Source organism: Dama dama, chromosome 16, assembly GCF_033118175.1.
Source record: "Dama dama isolate Ldn47 chromosome 16, ASM3311817v1, whole genome shotgun sequence".
In the NCBI taxonomy this organism is placed as follows: Eukaryota; Metazoa; Chordata; class Mammalia; order Artiodactyla; family Cervidae; genus Dama; species Dama dama.
This window is the reverse complement of record NC_083696.1, coordinates 40,999,459-41,016,645: the sequence shown is the minus strand read 5'-3', so window position 1 is coordinate 41,016,645 and position 17,187 is coordinate 40,999,459. Positions and strand designations below refer to the sequence as shown.

Genomic DNA, 17,187 nt, shown 5'->3' with positions numbered 1-17,187 from the left:
AAAAGTGCTGTTTTTCTAAGAAAAATACATGACTGTATTAAGAATACGTGACTGTGAAACCTGTGGATCTGAAGGCTGCTCCTGCCTGCTCACCACGTGAGCATCAGTGAGGGGTCTGAGAGCAGGATGGTGGGGCAGCCAGCAGGAGAACATGCTCAGCAGGAAGGTCTGTCCCACCAGGATTATGCCTGAGTGTATTTCAGGGTGACTTTACTTCTGCTCTCTTCTGGAATAAATTATTTTTCTGCTTTAAAAACAACAACAACTGGCAGACTCATAAATAGTAAAAGAAGTCAAAATGGCCCCTCTGGTGGGAGAATGTGGACCCAGAAAGGGCACGGGAGACTTTTGGAGTAGGAGTCATGTTCTCTATCACTGTTGGGATGGTAGTTACACAAGTGCATGCATATATATAAAGGTGTATTAAGCAGTGCACTTCAGATCTGTGCATAGCATGTGCCTCACTTGTGTGCATTTTATATCTTAATTTGATTGGGGGGGTGGGTGGCAGTTAAAGATCCTCAGTCAGAGGAGTTTGCCTCTTTGCCTGCAAACCATATCCTGCAACAGTACCACAGTCGCCTCTTCAACCATAATGTCAGCTCTGAAAATCATATGGGTGCTGACTTCCTAAGGAGAGGGCTTGATAGAACCCAGGAATGAAAAGGTTGATGTTTATCAAAATAAACAGATCTGGTCAAGCCAGGGAAAGAGACATGAGATCAGATCACTGGGTGACTAAATTCCAGGCTTGAAAACTGGAGTTGAATCATTAACAACTTAGAATTCACTGCTTTTTTGCACCCCCCTTCTTTTAATTGTTTCTACTTCAGTTTTTCTTTTTTCCTCTTCTCCTATAGGAATACCTCTTATAGGGATTCTTTGTGTTTTGTGAATATTCCAAAAGGCTATTGATTCTTAGGGACAGCCTCGTTTCCCCATACTTTTTATAGGATTGGTTTCCTCTTTTCTCTTTCAAATCAAGTACTGAAATATTAGAGCTTATTTATGAGGAAGAATGAATATTTTCTCCTTAGAAGTATATAATTAATTTTCTTAGCTTTTGTAGTTTCATAGGAAGAATATTGTTTCTGATTGAATTTTTCCTCTCAAATGCACAGTTTCTTGTAAGCAAAATACTTTTCCATCATTCCTTCATTGTTAGTCATGTGAGATATTGCAAGCAACTCTGACAAGGCATTTTAGACTTAATAGGAAGTAACATGGGTAAGGAAAAAAAGGAACATCCTATACATCCTTGCTTGAAACGTTTCAAAAATTTGCTGATCCACAAAGTTGTTTTAATCTGAATCAAATTTTTCTAGATCTAGATCTTGATTTGAAGAAGTAAATCGTCAAATCTGGGATAAGTAACAGAATTTTATAGATGTGTTGTTTGGAGACTTGTTGTTTATAACCCTTAGTCTACCTTTTGTTCTCAGTCCCAAATATATGCAGTTTCTCTTCATTCCTGACTTGAATATGAATGTTTTAATCAATATAAGATTGTTATTGATACAACCCACTCCAGTATTCTTGCCTGGAGAATCCCAGGGACAGAGGGGCCTGGTGGGCTGCCATGTATGGGGTCCCACAGAGTGAGACATGACTGAGGCAACTTAGCAGCAGCACTGATACTCGAAAATTGATAGAAAGCTCAGGAATGTGTCAGAACATAAGTAAAGTTGCAGCAAACTTTTTAGAGCTTCTTATTCTCTCATTGATTTGCAAGAACTGAGTTAATTTTGTCATTTTCCCATCAGAGTCTTAGTTCCACAGGTTCAGTGACAAACGCACATTAGCTGAAAAGACCTTTTATTGTTCATATAACGTTACTTGGACAGCCTTCAGTGAACAAGGTCCCATCCCATATGGCCTTATAGCCTACGTTCATTTATACTCCACCTTATTCCAGGGGGATTTGAGTAAGTCACAGTATACGTCCAGCTTGGTGGGAGAAATAAATACGCTGAGAAACTGGAGCACAAAGGAAAACAAACCAGTGAAATCCAATAATCACACATTTGATTCCAGGCTTCCAAGTAGCCAAAATAAAGAGGAAAGACCGTAAGATTAAAAAAAGAAAAACAAAAACAGGTCAGTTATAAATGGCACTCCATTGAAAGTTTTAAAGTTTTGTGCTACAAATGGAACCATCAAGAAAGTGAAAAGACAACCCACAGCATGGGTGAGAATACCGCGTTGACCAAAAAGTTCCTTTAGGTGTTTTCATAGCATCTTGCAGAAAAATCCAAAGGAACTTTTTAGCCAACCCCATCTTTACAAAGCATATATCTGATAGGAGACTACTATCTAGAAACTGTAAAGAACTCTTGTAACTGAATAACAATATGACAAATTACCCAATTAAAAATGGGTAAAAAATTTAATAGACATTGTTCCAAAGAAGGGATACAGATAACCAATAAGCATGTAAAAAGATGTTCCACATCATTGGACATTAACCACAATGAGACACCACTTTAATTAAAGACCCACTGGATAGTTGTGATCAAAAAGACAAAAAAAAAAAAAAAGACAGACAGTAACAAGTGTTGGTGAGAATGGAGAGGAATTATGATTCTCATATACTGCTGGTGGGGATGTAAAATGGAGCAGCTCTTTGAAAACCAATCAGGCAATTTCTTTGATGATTGAACATACAGTTAATCATATGACCCAGAAGTTCTATTCCTAGTTAATACCCAGAGAAATGAAGACATAGCCACACAAAAACTTGTACAGAAATGTTCACAGCAGCATGCTTTGTAATAGCCGATGAGTGGAAACCACACAAATGTCTATCACCTAATGAATAGACAAACAACATGTGGTATGTCCATGCAATGAACTGTACTATTCAGTCCTTAAAAGGAATGATACACTCACACAGTCCTCAGCACGAATAAACCTTGAAAGCATTTTGCTATGTGAAAGAAGCCGATCACTAACACCACGTAGTATATGATTCCATTTATGGACGTGTCTCGAACAGCCAAATCTGTAGAGACAGAAAGTAGATGAATGATTGATTGTAAGGTTAGGTGAAGGAATGAGGGAGGGAGATGGTTTGTTTTGGGTGGGGGGGGAGTGATGAAAATGTTTTAACCATAGACTGTGGTAATGGCTGCACAACTCTACATATATTAAAATCATTGAACTGTACACGTTAAACAAATGAATTTTATGGTATATGAATTATTTCAGTAAAGAAATTTCATTCAATAAAGAAAAGTATTTCAGTACAGGGAGAAAAAAAAAACAGTTCTTCAGTTTTATATGACTCTTACTTATAAAGAATATCCCTCATGCAGGCTAATATCGTAATACCCAATGCAAAAAGCAATTCTAGGAGGACCCAAAATAATGCGATATTAGTACACATTTTACTGCAAACATAGCTTTTAAAGTCTAATTAAACCAACACTCTGTATACAATTTCAGGTAAAGCTTTGTTCTCTCACTTCCGAAAAGTTGCTGTTAAAGTATCCTGTCTGAAGGCACCGTCCTTTTCTTCTGAGAGTTTGTTTGTTCTCTGTGAGGGGATTTGGGAGGATGTGGCATTGCTTTAACACGTGTCAACATATGGTTGACAAGTGTAAACACTCACTTGATAAGTTGATTCCAAGTTGCCATTTTTCACATTGCATTCGGAAGTTAATTTTCAGTTCTTACAGTTTTTCCTCTATGATTGATTATAAAAAGCTTCAGGAACAGCAAACTGTTATTCATTATTCTTCCCTGCCTTCTTTTTAAAAATTAGTTTTGGGGGAGCTGACAGGATTTTCCTAATAAGATCTTTCTTGCTACAACCTGTAACCTTTTCATATATCGTAAGTCCCCTACATAAGTTTCATTCCAAGAGCACGTTCATATGTCCAGTTTGTTTTTTAAGTCCAACAAAGGTAGCCTAAGTACCCAACTAATTTAACATAATACATAAAAAACAAACGCAGAAACAAAGGGAACATTTTTCATCTCACAGCACAGTACCTTGACAAGTACAGTATAACGGTTGGCATACAGGGGCTGGCATCGAGTGAACAGGCAAGAAGAGTTGCTGGCTGGAGGAGGTGAGAGATGGCAGAACTGAAGAATCATCAGTCAATGGAAGACAGGCTGCAGTTTCACTTAAACTAACTTATGTGACTGAACATGAGGACACATGTTCAGATCTTTGAAAGTTCTCAGCTTGAAGGTTTATATGTAGGGGACTTACTGTCTTAAAAAACAAATGCAGGAAAGTTTACCTGTTAGTATTGATTTTTAAATAGCTTCCTTTTCCATCACAAAGAAGAGGGCCTTCTTAGTAACTGGCCTGCTCTCTCACATGGAGAATGGAAGCCATGTAAGTTGGACATGTCAGCCTCTGCTGTTTCTCTAATTCCAGATGGTACATGAATTTGTATTTGAAATGGAATAGCTTTATGCCTTTCCCAGCTTAGTAATTCACCCCTTGGAAAAGAAAGAACCTCTCACTTATATTCCATTTTTTCTCTTCTTCCAAATGCCAGTCTGTTATTCAGAAGCTGCTCTTTAAAAAAAAGAAAAAAAAATTTATTTATTTTAATTGGAGGATAGTTACTGTAGCAAAAGCCACTCTTATTAAGTAATTATAAAGGATAGCTAGACCCTATACAAGTTGCTTGAAATCATTCATAGTTTTAAATAACTTTTTCTAATAGGATGCAGCAGCAGCTCATTTAGTACCATCTGAACTATCACAAACTAAAGAATGGTTGTAATATCAGGTGGTTTGACTGGACATGTCAGTATTTTGATACATGAATGTCAAGGCGTAAATTAGCAGCTGGCTATTTAAAATGAGGAAAGCAGCATTTCGTTTCTCCGAGTCAGCTTGACTGTCTTAGCCGTGGATGCCATTAACTAAAAGGTTCTCATGCCACTTACAGTGTGAAAAATCCCCCACCCCCAGTTCAGTTTTTCGCAATACTCCTGTCACTTCTCTGACTAGTCCACTTTTACTATGGATGGAAATAGGCTCAAAGGTCGGGCCCCGGGATGTCTGTGCTGGCAGCGGTGCTGTTGGTTTACTCACTCTTTCTCTGTCTTCATTTTTGCATGCCACTGCTCCTGTCTGTCACAGCCACAGTAGAAGCGGTAGAGGCCCGGGAAGGTATGGCCGTGTTCCTACGATAGATGTGATCATGTGTCTGTCTATTAGTTCTTAAAAAAGCTCTGTCAGTGTTAGACATCTTTTATTGTTGCATCACCAGAACTGTTAACACTGAGAAAAGGGAAAGATAACTCTAGCTACGCTCACAAAGTACTGCCTTTGTGTCCTTAATTTGTGTAATATTAACTCAAATGACCCTCTCCACAGCCAAAGTCCTTTCTGGGCTCTCTCAGTTTGAATGCAATGGCTGAAGTTTAAGCAACCAGTCATGGGGTGTTCAGATGGTGCAGTCTGATAGCCCTTCCATAGCTATGAGGTATCCATTTAATTATTGGAAATTCAAACCATCAACCTCTTTATCTAATGATTCTGAAACATATCAGAAGTGGAGGCAAGAGCAGATAGGAATGCAGTCTGATTTGTTTCTGAGGTTACCCTCAGTCAGCCAAGCTAAATTACACAAATTTTAAGTAACAAATTATCTATGAATCCGAGGCTGAAAATCATCACAATCGATAAACTTGTGTTATAAATTTAATTGTTCTGTTAGAGAAGGTGGTTCACACTGGGAATGCCTTTCCTTGGTGATACAGAAGTTCAGACAGAAAGAAAATACCTGGAAACTATTTTTTTAGATGGTTTTTAACTTGAGTTCAGCTCCTGGTTTTGCAAGATTAAAAAAAAAAAAGCTATCCTAAACAAACGGATTAGCTCTTTTGTTACTTTTTTGTGTGGTCAGTGTGATGTTTGTGTTAGACTAACTAGTCTGCTTCACTTGTTCTCTTATTCTGGTGTTGCCTTCTTTCCTTTCTCTGAGCACGTTTCTGGCCCGTAAGGGACTCTTTCAAAGATATTGGGGGCTTTTTGTCAGGTCCACTTCTGCTGTGATGAACTGAACTATGAAAATTACTTTCACAGTTTCAGTGGCCCTTTGGGCCTTAAGAAAACAATAGCTTCAGACCAGGCTAACTGAAATCAAATATTGCTCATCGCCTTCACCAGACATGTGCTCCACAGTCCCCCTTCTGTATTTTCCTCTCGGAGCTTGCTGGATGCTAAGAAACCTAAACGATGTCTAATGGAGCGCCTCTCTTTCCTGTTTCCCTGTAGCCATCAGAGGGTTTTCGCTTCAGCACAGGATCCGGAGTTTTGAAGAAGCCCGAGGTCTGGACCGAATTAATGAGCGGATGCCACCCCGCAAAGATAGCCAGTACTTTGATGGGCCGGTGAAACTGGTCCAAGCCAACGCTACGCACAGGAGCGACAAGGGAAGAAGAGCCAGTAATGACTCAGAGTCCTGTGGTGGCACTGGTGGATCCAAGACCTAATCGTCCATTTATTTATTTGACTTAAAAATTATCGGAAAGCTAAACACAAACAACTTAAACAACTTAAACTTGGAGGTGCATTCAAAATACACTCTGCATTTACTCTGTAAGAAACGTGACCCTTTTATAAATTCTTTTAATTTATGTTTAATATATATGTAAAATGCATCTGTTTTGTTTTCCCTTTTTTTCCCCCCCTCTAATTTTTAGGAACTGATCTGATTGTCTGACACATAGTGAAGTCGTGTGTTATAAAGGGGACTGTCCCGAAATAAAAGGGCCTTGGAAACCTCTTCCCTGGCTTTCTGACTTGAACTAGTCAGCCTTTTCTCTTGTTTTTAGAGGTAGTATTGTTCATTTCAGACTAATCATTTTGCAAACACAAAAGGGTGTTTTCTTTTTCCTTTTCTACAGGGTACCACTGAAAAATATCTCTTAGATTTCAGTGGCTAAAACTTCTCTTCTTATGGAAAACTTGATTATAGTAGAACTCCTCAGTGAATAACCCAAACCCAGTGATTTTAAGGGCCAAGGGAAATGCTTTCCATAATAACCTACTCTCTTCTGGACTCTCAATTACTCTTAATGTATCCTGGTATGGCAAAATAAAAAATAATGAGGGATTTTTTGTAGAATGACTTAAAATTTATTCATCTAACCATGAGCGTGATTGGTTTAAACTTCCCTTTGAACTTTGGAGATTTCTTAACTGTTGCCAGATTCTTTTGCTTTTATTTTTGAACCCTAGGTAATTTACCTCATCTGCAAAGGAAGTGACATTTCTAAATACTGTATAAATGCCCTCTGTAGAGCCTCCGGCAGTCACGCCCTTCCATGTCACCGCATCAGCTTTCACGTCTCTTCTCCCTGTCTTCCATCTGTTTTTCTGTGTCGACATTTTTTAAACCAACTGGGGCCCCTGGAGGAGGGCATGGCAAGCCACTGCAGTGTTCTTGCCCAGAGAACCCCATGGGCAGAGGAGCCTGGTGGGCTACAATCCATGGGGTTGCACAGAGTTGGACACTGAAGCGATTTAGCACTCGCACACAGGGTCATGGAAACTGACGAGGTTAAAACAGTCCCCTTGTGAACTGGAAGTCTTGCTGAAGGGCATTGGGTGAGTGATATTATGATCTCCTGTCTGTCAAATACTGGGATGTTCCTCCATTTTTCAGCACTCATTAGGTTGAACTGTGTGTTATTAGTCTCTGCTGGGTATTTTAGAATATAAAAACAAGTGTTCAGATATAATATTTGAATAATCTTCCCTGAGTTTTTCAGGTCACAACCAACTAGTGAAGAAAGTTTCAGGGATCCTTAGGCTCCCATTTTTGGTTTAGCCTGGTGACAGGTGTCATGTCGTAATAACTCACTGGTCAGCCTTGTAATGAATGTACATGTCTGGGCGACACTGTGCCAAAGTGCATATTTGTAGAATTCCTTAATGTCATTTGGGATGTAGAAGCCCAGCCTTGAAACATGTATCCCAGACAGTAGTACTTTATGTTTGGAGCTTCAAGGACACCAGAAAACATTTTTCAAAAAATACAACTTCAGGGAATTCCCTGGTTGACCAGTAGTTACAACTCCTCCACACTTTCACTGCCGAGGGCCTGAGGTTCAATTCCTGGTCAGGAAACTGAACTCCCACAAGCCATATGGTGTGGCTCAAAAAAGAAACGAAAACAGCAAACAAAACCACATAATTTCATAAGGAGAATGAGGATTTAGCCCACCTATCTCTGTTTTCCTATACCTTGCTAACAGTTCCCAATTTGTTTATGACAGAAATCAAAGTATTTTGGAGATTGGAACCTGATGGCATAGATTGTTCTCTTAACAAAAAAGATAGGAAGGATATTGGGAAGAGGAGAAAAGATCTTTTTGGGTTGTGAGTAAAACTTCTGAAAGGAGGGAGAGTCTCCAGTAGCTGTCTTTACTGATCATCATTTCTTTACAATCAGAGGAATTCATCACCTAGATGTCTCCATACTCCTCTCTCCCCCAGTCCTAACAGAGAAGGGACCTCCAGTTTGGAAATCTCATGCAGCGCTGACCATCAGTTCACAAGTTTGATGGGTGTCCCTGATCCCATTCTCTTGTCCATCGAGGCTATTGTTACACATACACGGTCCACAGGTAGAAACCTTGGGCTTCGATCGTAAGGGCTTCAGTCAAGAGGCAAATAGTGAAGTAGTTACTTTAAATCCTTATAAGCAAAAAATTATATTAGTTTTTTAAAAAAGAAGTTACTTAGTAAGGTCTTCATTTTCTTCTCAAAACGAAGTAGTATGATAAAGCAATTTTCCTTGACAGAGCCGAGTGAAAAGATGGATTTTACAGGTACCCTTTGAGCTGTTGAAGTACCAGCCGAAAGTTAAGTGGTCACAATTCAAGAAAATTGGAAGGGGTTTAAAAGAGCAACAGCTCTTATAGGAAGTTGGGTTTGAAAATCCTGTTGAATGCTAGAGGTAAAAGCATTTCTTGTGTTCTGTGGAAAGCTGGGGTATGTACTTCAATGCTTTAGAAAGTTGCGTGGTGAGGGTAATACAGTGCGTGCGTGCATGCGTGCTAAGTCACTTCAGTTGTGTCTGATTCTGTGCAACCCCATGGACTGTATGTAGCCCACCAGGCTCCTCCGTCCATGGGATTTCCCAGGTAAGAACACTGGAATGGGTGGCCATTAAAACCAGACCACAGTCAGTGTACCTGTGTGGGCATTTGCACCTGTGATGCAAGACAGTTTAGATGTGAGCCTTAGGAATATATTGTAGTAGTAACAGTACTTGTTCTTCCCTGTAGACTTCATTGGAGGATTTTAACCTATTTTTTAATGTTTTAATCTAAACAACAGCTCCCAAGAGAGCTGGTGGCCTGCCCTCGGTTTGCCATAGGACTCCCTGGGGCCTGATGGTTTGCCTGGAGTCATCATTTCAAACGTTTTAATGCTGTCAGTGCTCTGCAGTGTCGCTGCTTGGAGAACCTCTTCTGTCTTTACTGAATCTTTCCTCTGAATGTTTGCTCTAAAGATACTAGAAATACTTTTCTCTTGTTCTCCTTCACGTTAAAGTTCACGGGGACCTTATTCAACTCTTCTCATGGTGGGGGCAGCGGTGGGGCACTTCTTACATCATTTCTCTAGAGGGCTTCTTTGTGACCTTTTCCGAAATAACCATTTTTGAAATGACACTTCCCAAAGCTCAGTTTTCCCAATTTTGTTTACATCCACGTCATACGAAATTTCAGATTAATCAGTTGACAGTTCTCATTAATCAAAATTTCCGAACTCATCTAATACAAGTTCAAAACATACATCCTTTTTTAATTTCTGTGTCCTGAATATTTAGAGCAAAAGCAAAACAAATAAACTGTGTGTGTGACAGAATGCTAAAACAAAAACAGTGTGTTTTCTTCAAAACCTTAGGTTACGGGTATAGACATTGCTAATTCACTGGGCTTTTTTGACTAGATATTGACCGGCAAAGCGAAAATGGCTTATCACACCAATGGACATAATTTGCCTTCTTGCCTAAGACAGAAGCATCAGACTCTCCAGGAAGATCAGTGTTTTTCATATCTTTTAACTTATGTTTACGTAGCCTTTTCTGTTCCTACAGAACAGATACAGTTCCATGAAACAAGTTATTAATAGCAAAGATTCGCTTTCTTATCCTGGTAACAGGATAACTGATTTCATGACACTATTCAAAATAGGGCTTCCCTGGTGGCTCAGATGGTAAAGAATCCACCTGCAATGCAAGATACATGGATTTGATCCCTGGGTCGGGAAGATCCCCTAGAGAAGGGCATGACAACCCACTCCAGTATTCTCGCCTGGGAAGTCCCATGGACAGAGGAGCCTGGCGTGCTTCAGTCCATGGGGTCGCAGGTTCGGACATGATTGAGTGACTAACACACATTCAAAATAGGAAAAGAATGTATGACAAAACCCACTGGGAAAAAAAAATAATAATAAAAAAAACAGAAAAAAAAAAAAACAGGAAAAAAAAAAAAACAAAATAGGAAAAGAAATGCTCTTACTTGTTTTATAAACAGAATGTCATTATTTAATATCCTTATGGAGCGAGGGTGGGATTCCTTAGAATTGGATAACTTGGGGCCTTGGCATTGTCCCTTAGGTCCTCTTCTGAGTAATTTTAACACACAAAGTTTGAGGTGGCTGCTCTCTGTAAGAAAAATATTATAAACCATGCCTACATGAGATACAGCTGGATTCACTGCTCATGGTCATTACTCAAGAGTCTCTCTAGCCTCAGAGTAAGTAAGGCTGAAATCTGTTCCCTCTACTCTCCCTTGTTGTATGTAAATATTGTTGCTGATCTCCAGAATTTTCGATTGTACCATACCTATACATATAAAACTCAAGCTCTTGAGAATTAAGTTCATCCTGACCACTCTGGGTGACCAGTCAGTTAAAATGGTTTAGAACAATCTTGTTACTGGATTGACTGATTCATAGTTTATCTCTATATTAATTATCAGGGGTGGTTTTTTTCCCCCCTCTCATTTTTGTATTGAAAATATTTTCGCGCCCATAAAGACTTATTGAGATATCATTCTACAATCTCCAACATTTATCGCAGTTGTTATAGTAACTGTGGAACCCAAGTGTTTTCAGAGCATTGTTCAGCTTTCCGTATCCTGGCAGAAAAGACCAGAGGGAAGGTGAACCCAGAGCCCGGGTTGTGGGAGTGAGGCTCCAATTTCCTAAATCATTTGTGATTATAAACATGGATTTCCACCTTGCCTGGGACCCAAGTCTACAGCTTTTCTGAAATCTGCTATACGAGAGAGTAAAGGGCAGGCTAGGGGAACCCAACAATAGCTGGAGGAGGGTTTTTATTACCTGGAGGATAGCACTGAAGCATTGACATGCCACAGTCCCTCTTCAGCTCTGCTATGATCAAAGGCTCCTAGGAGAGTTGTAAGAAAGAGCAGATGCATGTCGGGGGAGAAAGTAGTATAGTCGAAAAACAGGGTTATTCCTCTTGAGTCCAGCAGAGAACTGTATTCACAGGAGAGCTCTGTGCCATTGACAAGAGTGCGAAAGAGGAAGCCTACTTGACTTTGAGACTTGTGACCTGACCTGCCTCTGTCCAGCCAGCCAAATTGAATGGGTCAGAGTTAGCTGCCTTCATCTATGGAGTCACAAAGGTAAAGATGATCCTGGAGAGTATATTCCCTTCAGGGAGGCCGTGGCCTCATGCCCCAGCAACCTTGGCAGGACTTGCTAAATAACACCTTTGTCCGAGACAGGGTTATGCATCTTCTCCTCTCCTACACCCTCATGAGCAGTCCAGGTAGCTTAAGATCAAGAAGGGAGGACATGGATGTGGACCATCCCTCTGAGCAGCCCTAAGGGAGGGCCATGCACACTGCCTTTTTGTAAGTCTTTGCCCCGATTCCTTTCACTCCCTTAACATAGCTGTCTTCAAATAACTTTCTTTTTTTCTGCATGTTAAAGTGAAGTGCATGTAATAAGGAGGTGGTCTACTGAAGATTTGGATTTGTGGCAACAAAGATATGATTTTTGTCTGTCAGAGAAACTTTTTGGAGACACCATCACTAATGCCTCACTTTTCCTTTCTCAGCGCACTGTGACCCAAAGCTGTGTTTCCTAGTAGAAATGTCAGCAGGCATTTTTCCAAGAAAGGATCCAGGCTTTGCTTCCTAAATGAGACAGTTAGACATATGAGACAAGCTGGTTGTGTAATTTTTTTTGAGGCTTTTCTGAATGACAGATTATTTGCTTGTGCTTAGAGGTTACTGGCTTTTTCTTGCTTTCTGTTATGTTAAAGCAAATGGTGGAAATGTTATTTATTGATAGAAATCATTTAATAAAATAATTTTTTGTGAACAAAAAATTAATTTGTTAGAACTTTCTTACTGTATGTTGGAAGTCATCTTGGAAAAAAAAGCAGAAAACGCTCTTCAGATTAAATGATAATGTTATTGGCTCCCTGTGTCTTTATTTCCTTTGTTTCCTGGTGGAGGCACTTGTATTTGGCTCTTGTTTAGTTGCTGATTCATACCGGACTCTTTTGCGACCCCATGATCTGTAGCCCTCCAGGCTCCTCTGTCCTTGGGATTCTCCAGGCGAGAATATTGGAGTCGGTTGTCATTTCCTTCTCCAGGGCTCTTACCCATTCAATAATTCCAGAAGTCAAGGGAAAGCCTGCTGCTGGATGTCTGGTCTGATCTCTGGTAATGCTAATTCTGCTAATTCCCCTCTCTAGTAAAGGAATCCCATCACCATGAAAGGAACCGCTTTCCTTGACCTCCTCAGCTCTCTAGTTTTCAGCCTGCTTTGCTGGCTGCGGTGTTGGTTCTGCTGCTCCCACTTAGAACCCACTTCCTTGTCCTGGCCTCCTTCCTGGCACTCTGCCAACTCACTCCCAAGTCCCAGCTCCTTCGATGGCATCTCCGGCAGAGGCCGCTGCTTGAAGAAAAGGAAGAAAGACATCCCAGAAAACACAAAGTCTTTACAAAAGATAAAAATAATTTCTATTAGAGCCCCTTGATAACTTTGCATTTGATCCTAATAATAGACACAGAGGAATTCCATCTTGGGAGAAGTCAAGGAAGCCAGAGAAGAGTCGAGTGTGGAGTGGGACTCCTAAGAAAGGAAATGTCAGGCCAGCTTTTAATTCCTCTGGGAAGTAGAAATACCAGGAGGTGCTGTGCATTCATGAGAAAAATAACTCCTCTGGCCAGGTGGGGGTTAGGGGACAGGCTCTCTAGACTGGAAAAGGCATCAGGGAGGGGATTCTATCAGTTATGGCAGGAGAGGTAGAAAGTGTTATTTAGGACCGACCAAGCCTAAGCAAGGTGATTTCACCGTCAGTACAGACAGCAAGGACCACAGTGCAGCTTATGGGCTGAAGACAAGCCCAGATTGCTCATTCCGAATGAGCTAAGTATGTATTTTGGGCTCTTTGCGATCTCAATAGCATCCTGACTTAACAATGACCTCAGCTAAACCCTCAGTAAAATAAGGTAATATTTGCCCTTATTTCAGTCTTTTTTCTTATTTTTATTAATTATAGTTGATTTGCAAAGTTGTTAATTCCTGTTGTACAGCAAGTGTTATAAACATTCTGTTTTTATATTATTTTACATAATGGTTTTTCATAGGGTATTTTTTGAATTGGAGGACAATTACTTTACAATGTTGTGTTAGTTTCTGCTTAATACAGCATGAACTGGCTATTTGTATACATACATCCCCTCCCTCTTGGACCTCCTTCCCACCTCACCACTAGCCCACCCCTCTAGGTCATCACAGAGCACCCAGCTGAACAGACATTTTTTTTTAAGCCTGAAAATTAAGAACTCAAATACAAATTTCTATTTACCTCTCACTACATCTAGATCCAATCTGACTTTCTTGCCGGTTCTCTGTAATTACCTGATCTTTTTATCACAACTTTCAGGTTTTGGAAAGAAAATCTGTTCCGTTTTGATACAGGGGATTAACACTGGTAAATTATTCTTTTTAATGTGGCTGTGGTTCAGGCAAAGGTTCATTTTAGAATTCGAGGAGGTGGGAAGACGAGGTCGTTCTGTGTTTGGAGGCCAGACCTCTTACCTCGTGCTGCCCACTGGCCAGCAGACCAGCCCCCTTCTCTTCTTTCAGCTCACCTGCTGGGGAGGGCCATGCAGACCTACTTTTCCAGCTTCTGGTCTATGTGCCCTTCTTTGTGGCTGAGTCAACTTGGCTGGCTTTTCCCTCTGAGGTCATCACTTATTTATCTTTCCCTTATAAAATCTGCTCTCTGAAGAACTGACAGCCACTCGCTCTTCTCTTCTGTCCTGAGAACTAAAAGAGGTTCATCCGGCTCAGCTCTTCTCAAAGACATCCCGTCTGCACATCGTGCTTGCTTGCTCCTCTATAAAAGGAGGGAGAGAGAACAGTTGGTGTGATGTCAGTGTAAAGGCCTCCCTGAAGATAGACTAGATAATTGGACAAAAGGCTGAGGTCTCTCTCAGCCTTCAGGGTTTGGATGTGGCTGACTCTGAGAACCTTGAATAGATGGCTGTTACATCATGTGTGTGCTATGGAAAGATTTGTGCCAAGCTGGCCCAAAGGCCTCATTCTCTGTCCCAGGGGAGCCGCTCACTGTGGTTACCAGGCTCCAACAAGGACCACAGCTGACCTGTAATGGGTATTTTTCCCCCTTACTTGACAGTGACTATACCAACACACTTGGGTCAGGCCACACCACTGTCAGCTTCAGGGGGACTTTGAAGACCCACAGTGGGTCACTCGTGTTCCCCTTCCGTCGCTCCTGCTTCCCTGACTGTTTGGCCTGATAAGAAGCTCTGGTAGAGCTTGGCTGGCAACATGAGCAAAAGCTGGAGTCAGGTGTGGACCCAGGAGAAAAAGGATGAAGTTCAGGGGATGAAACAGTGCAGATCTGTACTCCTGTCTCTGGTGTGACTTGTTTTCAGCTCCTCACTAATGGCTCACCGTTGCCGGTGAGAAGTCCAAAACCCTCGAAAGGAACAGGGCTTTCTATGCTAATCCATTCTGGTTGGTCTGCTTTGCTCAATGTCCCTGGCAGGAAGAAAACACTCTTCTGAGAGCACAAATTAAGAACCTGCTCATAGCCTAACTAAAGACTCTATAGCAAAGTTTGTTCATTCCTGTGGAAGAGAAAAGAAGGAATAGCAGATGCTCTTCCTCCGTCTAATATGGGGGTACTGAGGCATACAGCCAGGGGGCCACTTGGCTGCTCAGGGCTGATCTGAGTGTGACATTCAGATGCCAGACTCCCAGCACCAGACACTCCTCAAGGACTGAGAGATCAGGGTCTTCTTCTTTAAAAAAAAAAAAAAAATTATTCTTAATTGTAGGATAATTGCTTTACAATATTGTGTTGGTTTCTGTTGAGGCAGTCCTAGCATGGGTTGGAAAAGAATTTCCAGACACAGAGCATTTCAGAAGGCAGTGAGTTTATTAAGAACAAAGAGCAGAGATAATGTGGGCACTTGCAAATGCAGTGGGCCGACCGCCTGACAGACCAGGGAGAGCCAATGCTTTTCGTGGGTTAGTGGCCAATTTTTATAGCCTCAAGACAAAATTCCTACCAAAAGGCCGAAGTTAGGTGATTGGTGGGCATTTTTGCCTAATATGGGTCACAGAGTCTGCTTGTGATGATCAGGGGGACTTTGGGCAAGGTTATAAGGGGGCTCAGTCAGCTTCAGAGGTGACCTTTGTTCTGGGCTCCACTTCTGTGGCCCTGGGGCAAGGCCTCGCACCTGTGGCCTTGGGGCAGGACTCCACAGTTGCTTCCACACATCCATGTGAATCAGCCACGGGCAGATACACACGTTGCTGAGAGTTCAGGTTTATGGCTTCTGGGATGCCTGGCTTACTTTTTCTCACTTGAGAAACGAAACTGAATTCTCCACTCACCTTATTCACTTACCTTAAAAAGCTACTTAAATGCTCTTTCCATTCATCCTTCCTTTTGGTGACTGAGGCTGATGTTCAGAGCCACCCACATTCCTGTATGAACACCCACCCTCTTCTCCCCCTTCCATATAAAGAACATAACATCTACTGGTAGTCTCTTGGCTAATCATCCCTGAGTGTGGCGGGCGTGGACAGACCTCAGTTGACATGGCGGCTGTTGGGGGATAATCCATGGAACAAAAGGTGGCGGCCTCAGGGGGCAGGGTGGGGGCGGGCACGCGGCCAACCAGGATCAGATAGCTAGAAAAAACACAGCGGTTATGTAACAGTGTTTACTCTGTCTCAGGTGGCTCTGAGAGGACGCAGGCAGCAGACCCCCGACAAAAGGTCGTGCCAGAGCCCAGCAAGTCAGCGGGAGGGAGGTCCCTGTCAGGCAATAAGGCAGTCGCCAGAGGAGACAGTGCACTGGGATGAAAGGAGTCTGCTCTGCTGTTGGCCACAGCCCGGCCACCTGGGATGGCCCTCCCTGACCCCAGCTTCTCCCCAAGCCATGCCAGCTCTCTGCCCTGTCAGGCCCGCAGCCAGTGAGCTGAGGCTGGCAGGAGGAGCTGAGAAATCAGACACCTGGCTTGGGGCTGAATCTCTGGATGTCGCGACTCTTTTCCTTTTAATCTCCCACTTTTCAAAGAGAGAGGATTCTTCTCCCTGAAGATGAGCAGAAAAGGAGGCGTCAGTTCGAGTTTTCTTAGACTCTGTGCTCCCACCGATTGCTCATCCTCTCTTTCATGAGGCTGTGGGTTGGAGGGAGCTCCTCCTTGATCCAAGTACACAGCCTCTGACTCTCAGGAGAGTGATTCCCACAGGCACAGCAGGTTTTGACCTGAGACAGAAGGTGATAAGCCCGGCAGGACCTGAAGTAGACAGGCAGAAGTCAAAGCAGCTCAGGTCTCTGGCAGAGCTTCCTTCCCCTACCACCTCCTACAAAGCTGTTTACCGGACTTCCCATTTCTATAGAGATGAGGCTGGTAGCCAGTACCCCGCTCCTTGCCTGTGGCTGCCACCTCCCCCTTGTGAGAAACAGGAAGCTGGGGACCTTTGTCGGCTCAGCTGCACCCTCTACATTAAATATTTGTCTTGGAGTCCAGGTCAGAGCCCTAGAGAATAAAAGAAGCTCGCTGCTGGTGAGAAGCGGGTATGGCCAGGATTCCTGGAGTCGGAAGATCGTCAGCTTCACCATCTTTGGAGAACAAGGAAGAACATGAAAGAGATGTGGCCCTTAAACA

The 17,187-nt window shown here is 42.1% G+C and overlaps 1 protein-coding gene across 3 annotated transcripts in view; it reads left to right on the top strand.

Moving 5' to 3' along the window:
* Positions 1-6,780, top strand: part of PPP3CC (protein phosphatase 3 catalytic subunit gamma) — an 82,829-nt gene extending 76,049 nt beyond the window's left edge. For 2 of the 3 annotated variants that reach the window (XM_061163921.1, XM_061163919.1), the window contains exons 13-14: positions 5,108-5,137; positions 6,248-6,780. In XM_061163921.1, the coding sequence (XP_061019904.1) occupies positions 5,108-5,137; positions 6,248-6,465 (248 nt within the window). In that variant the 3' untranslated portion in view covers positions 6,466-6,780. The remainder of the gene's footprint in view (positions 1-5,107; positions 5,138-6,247) is intronic. The other variant, XM_061163920.1, reaches the window with a different exon arrangement.
* Positions 6,781-17,187: the final 10,407 nt, after the last annotated feature.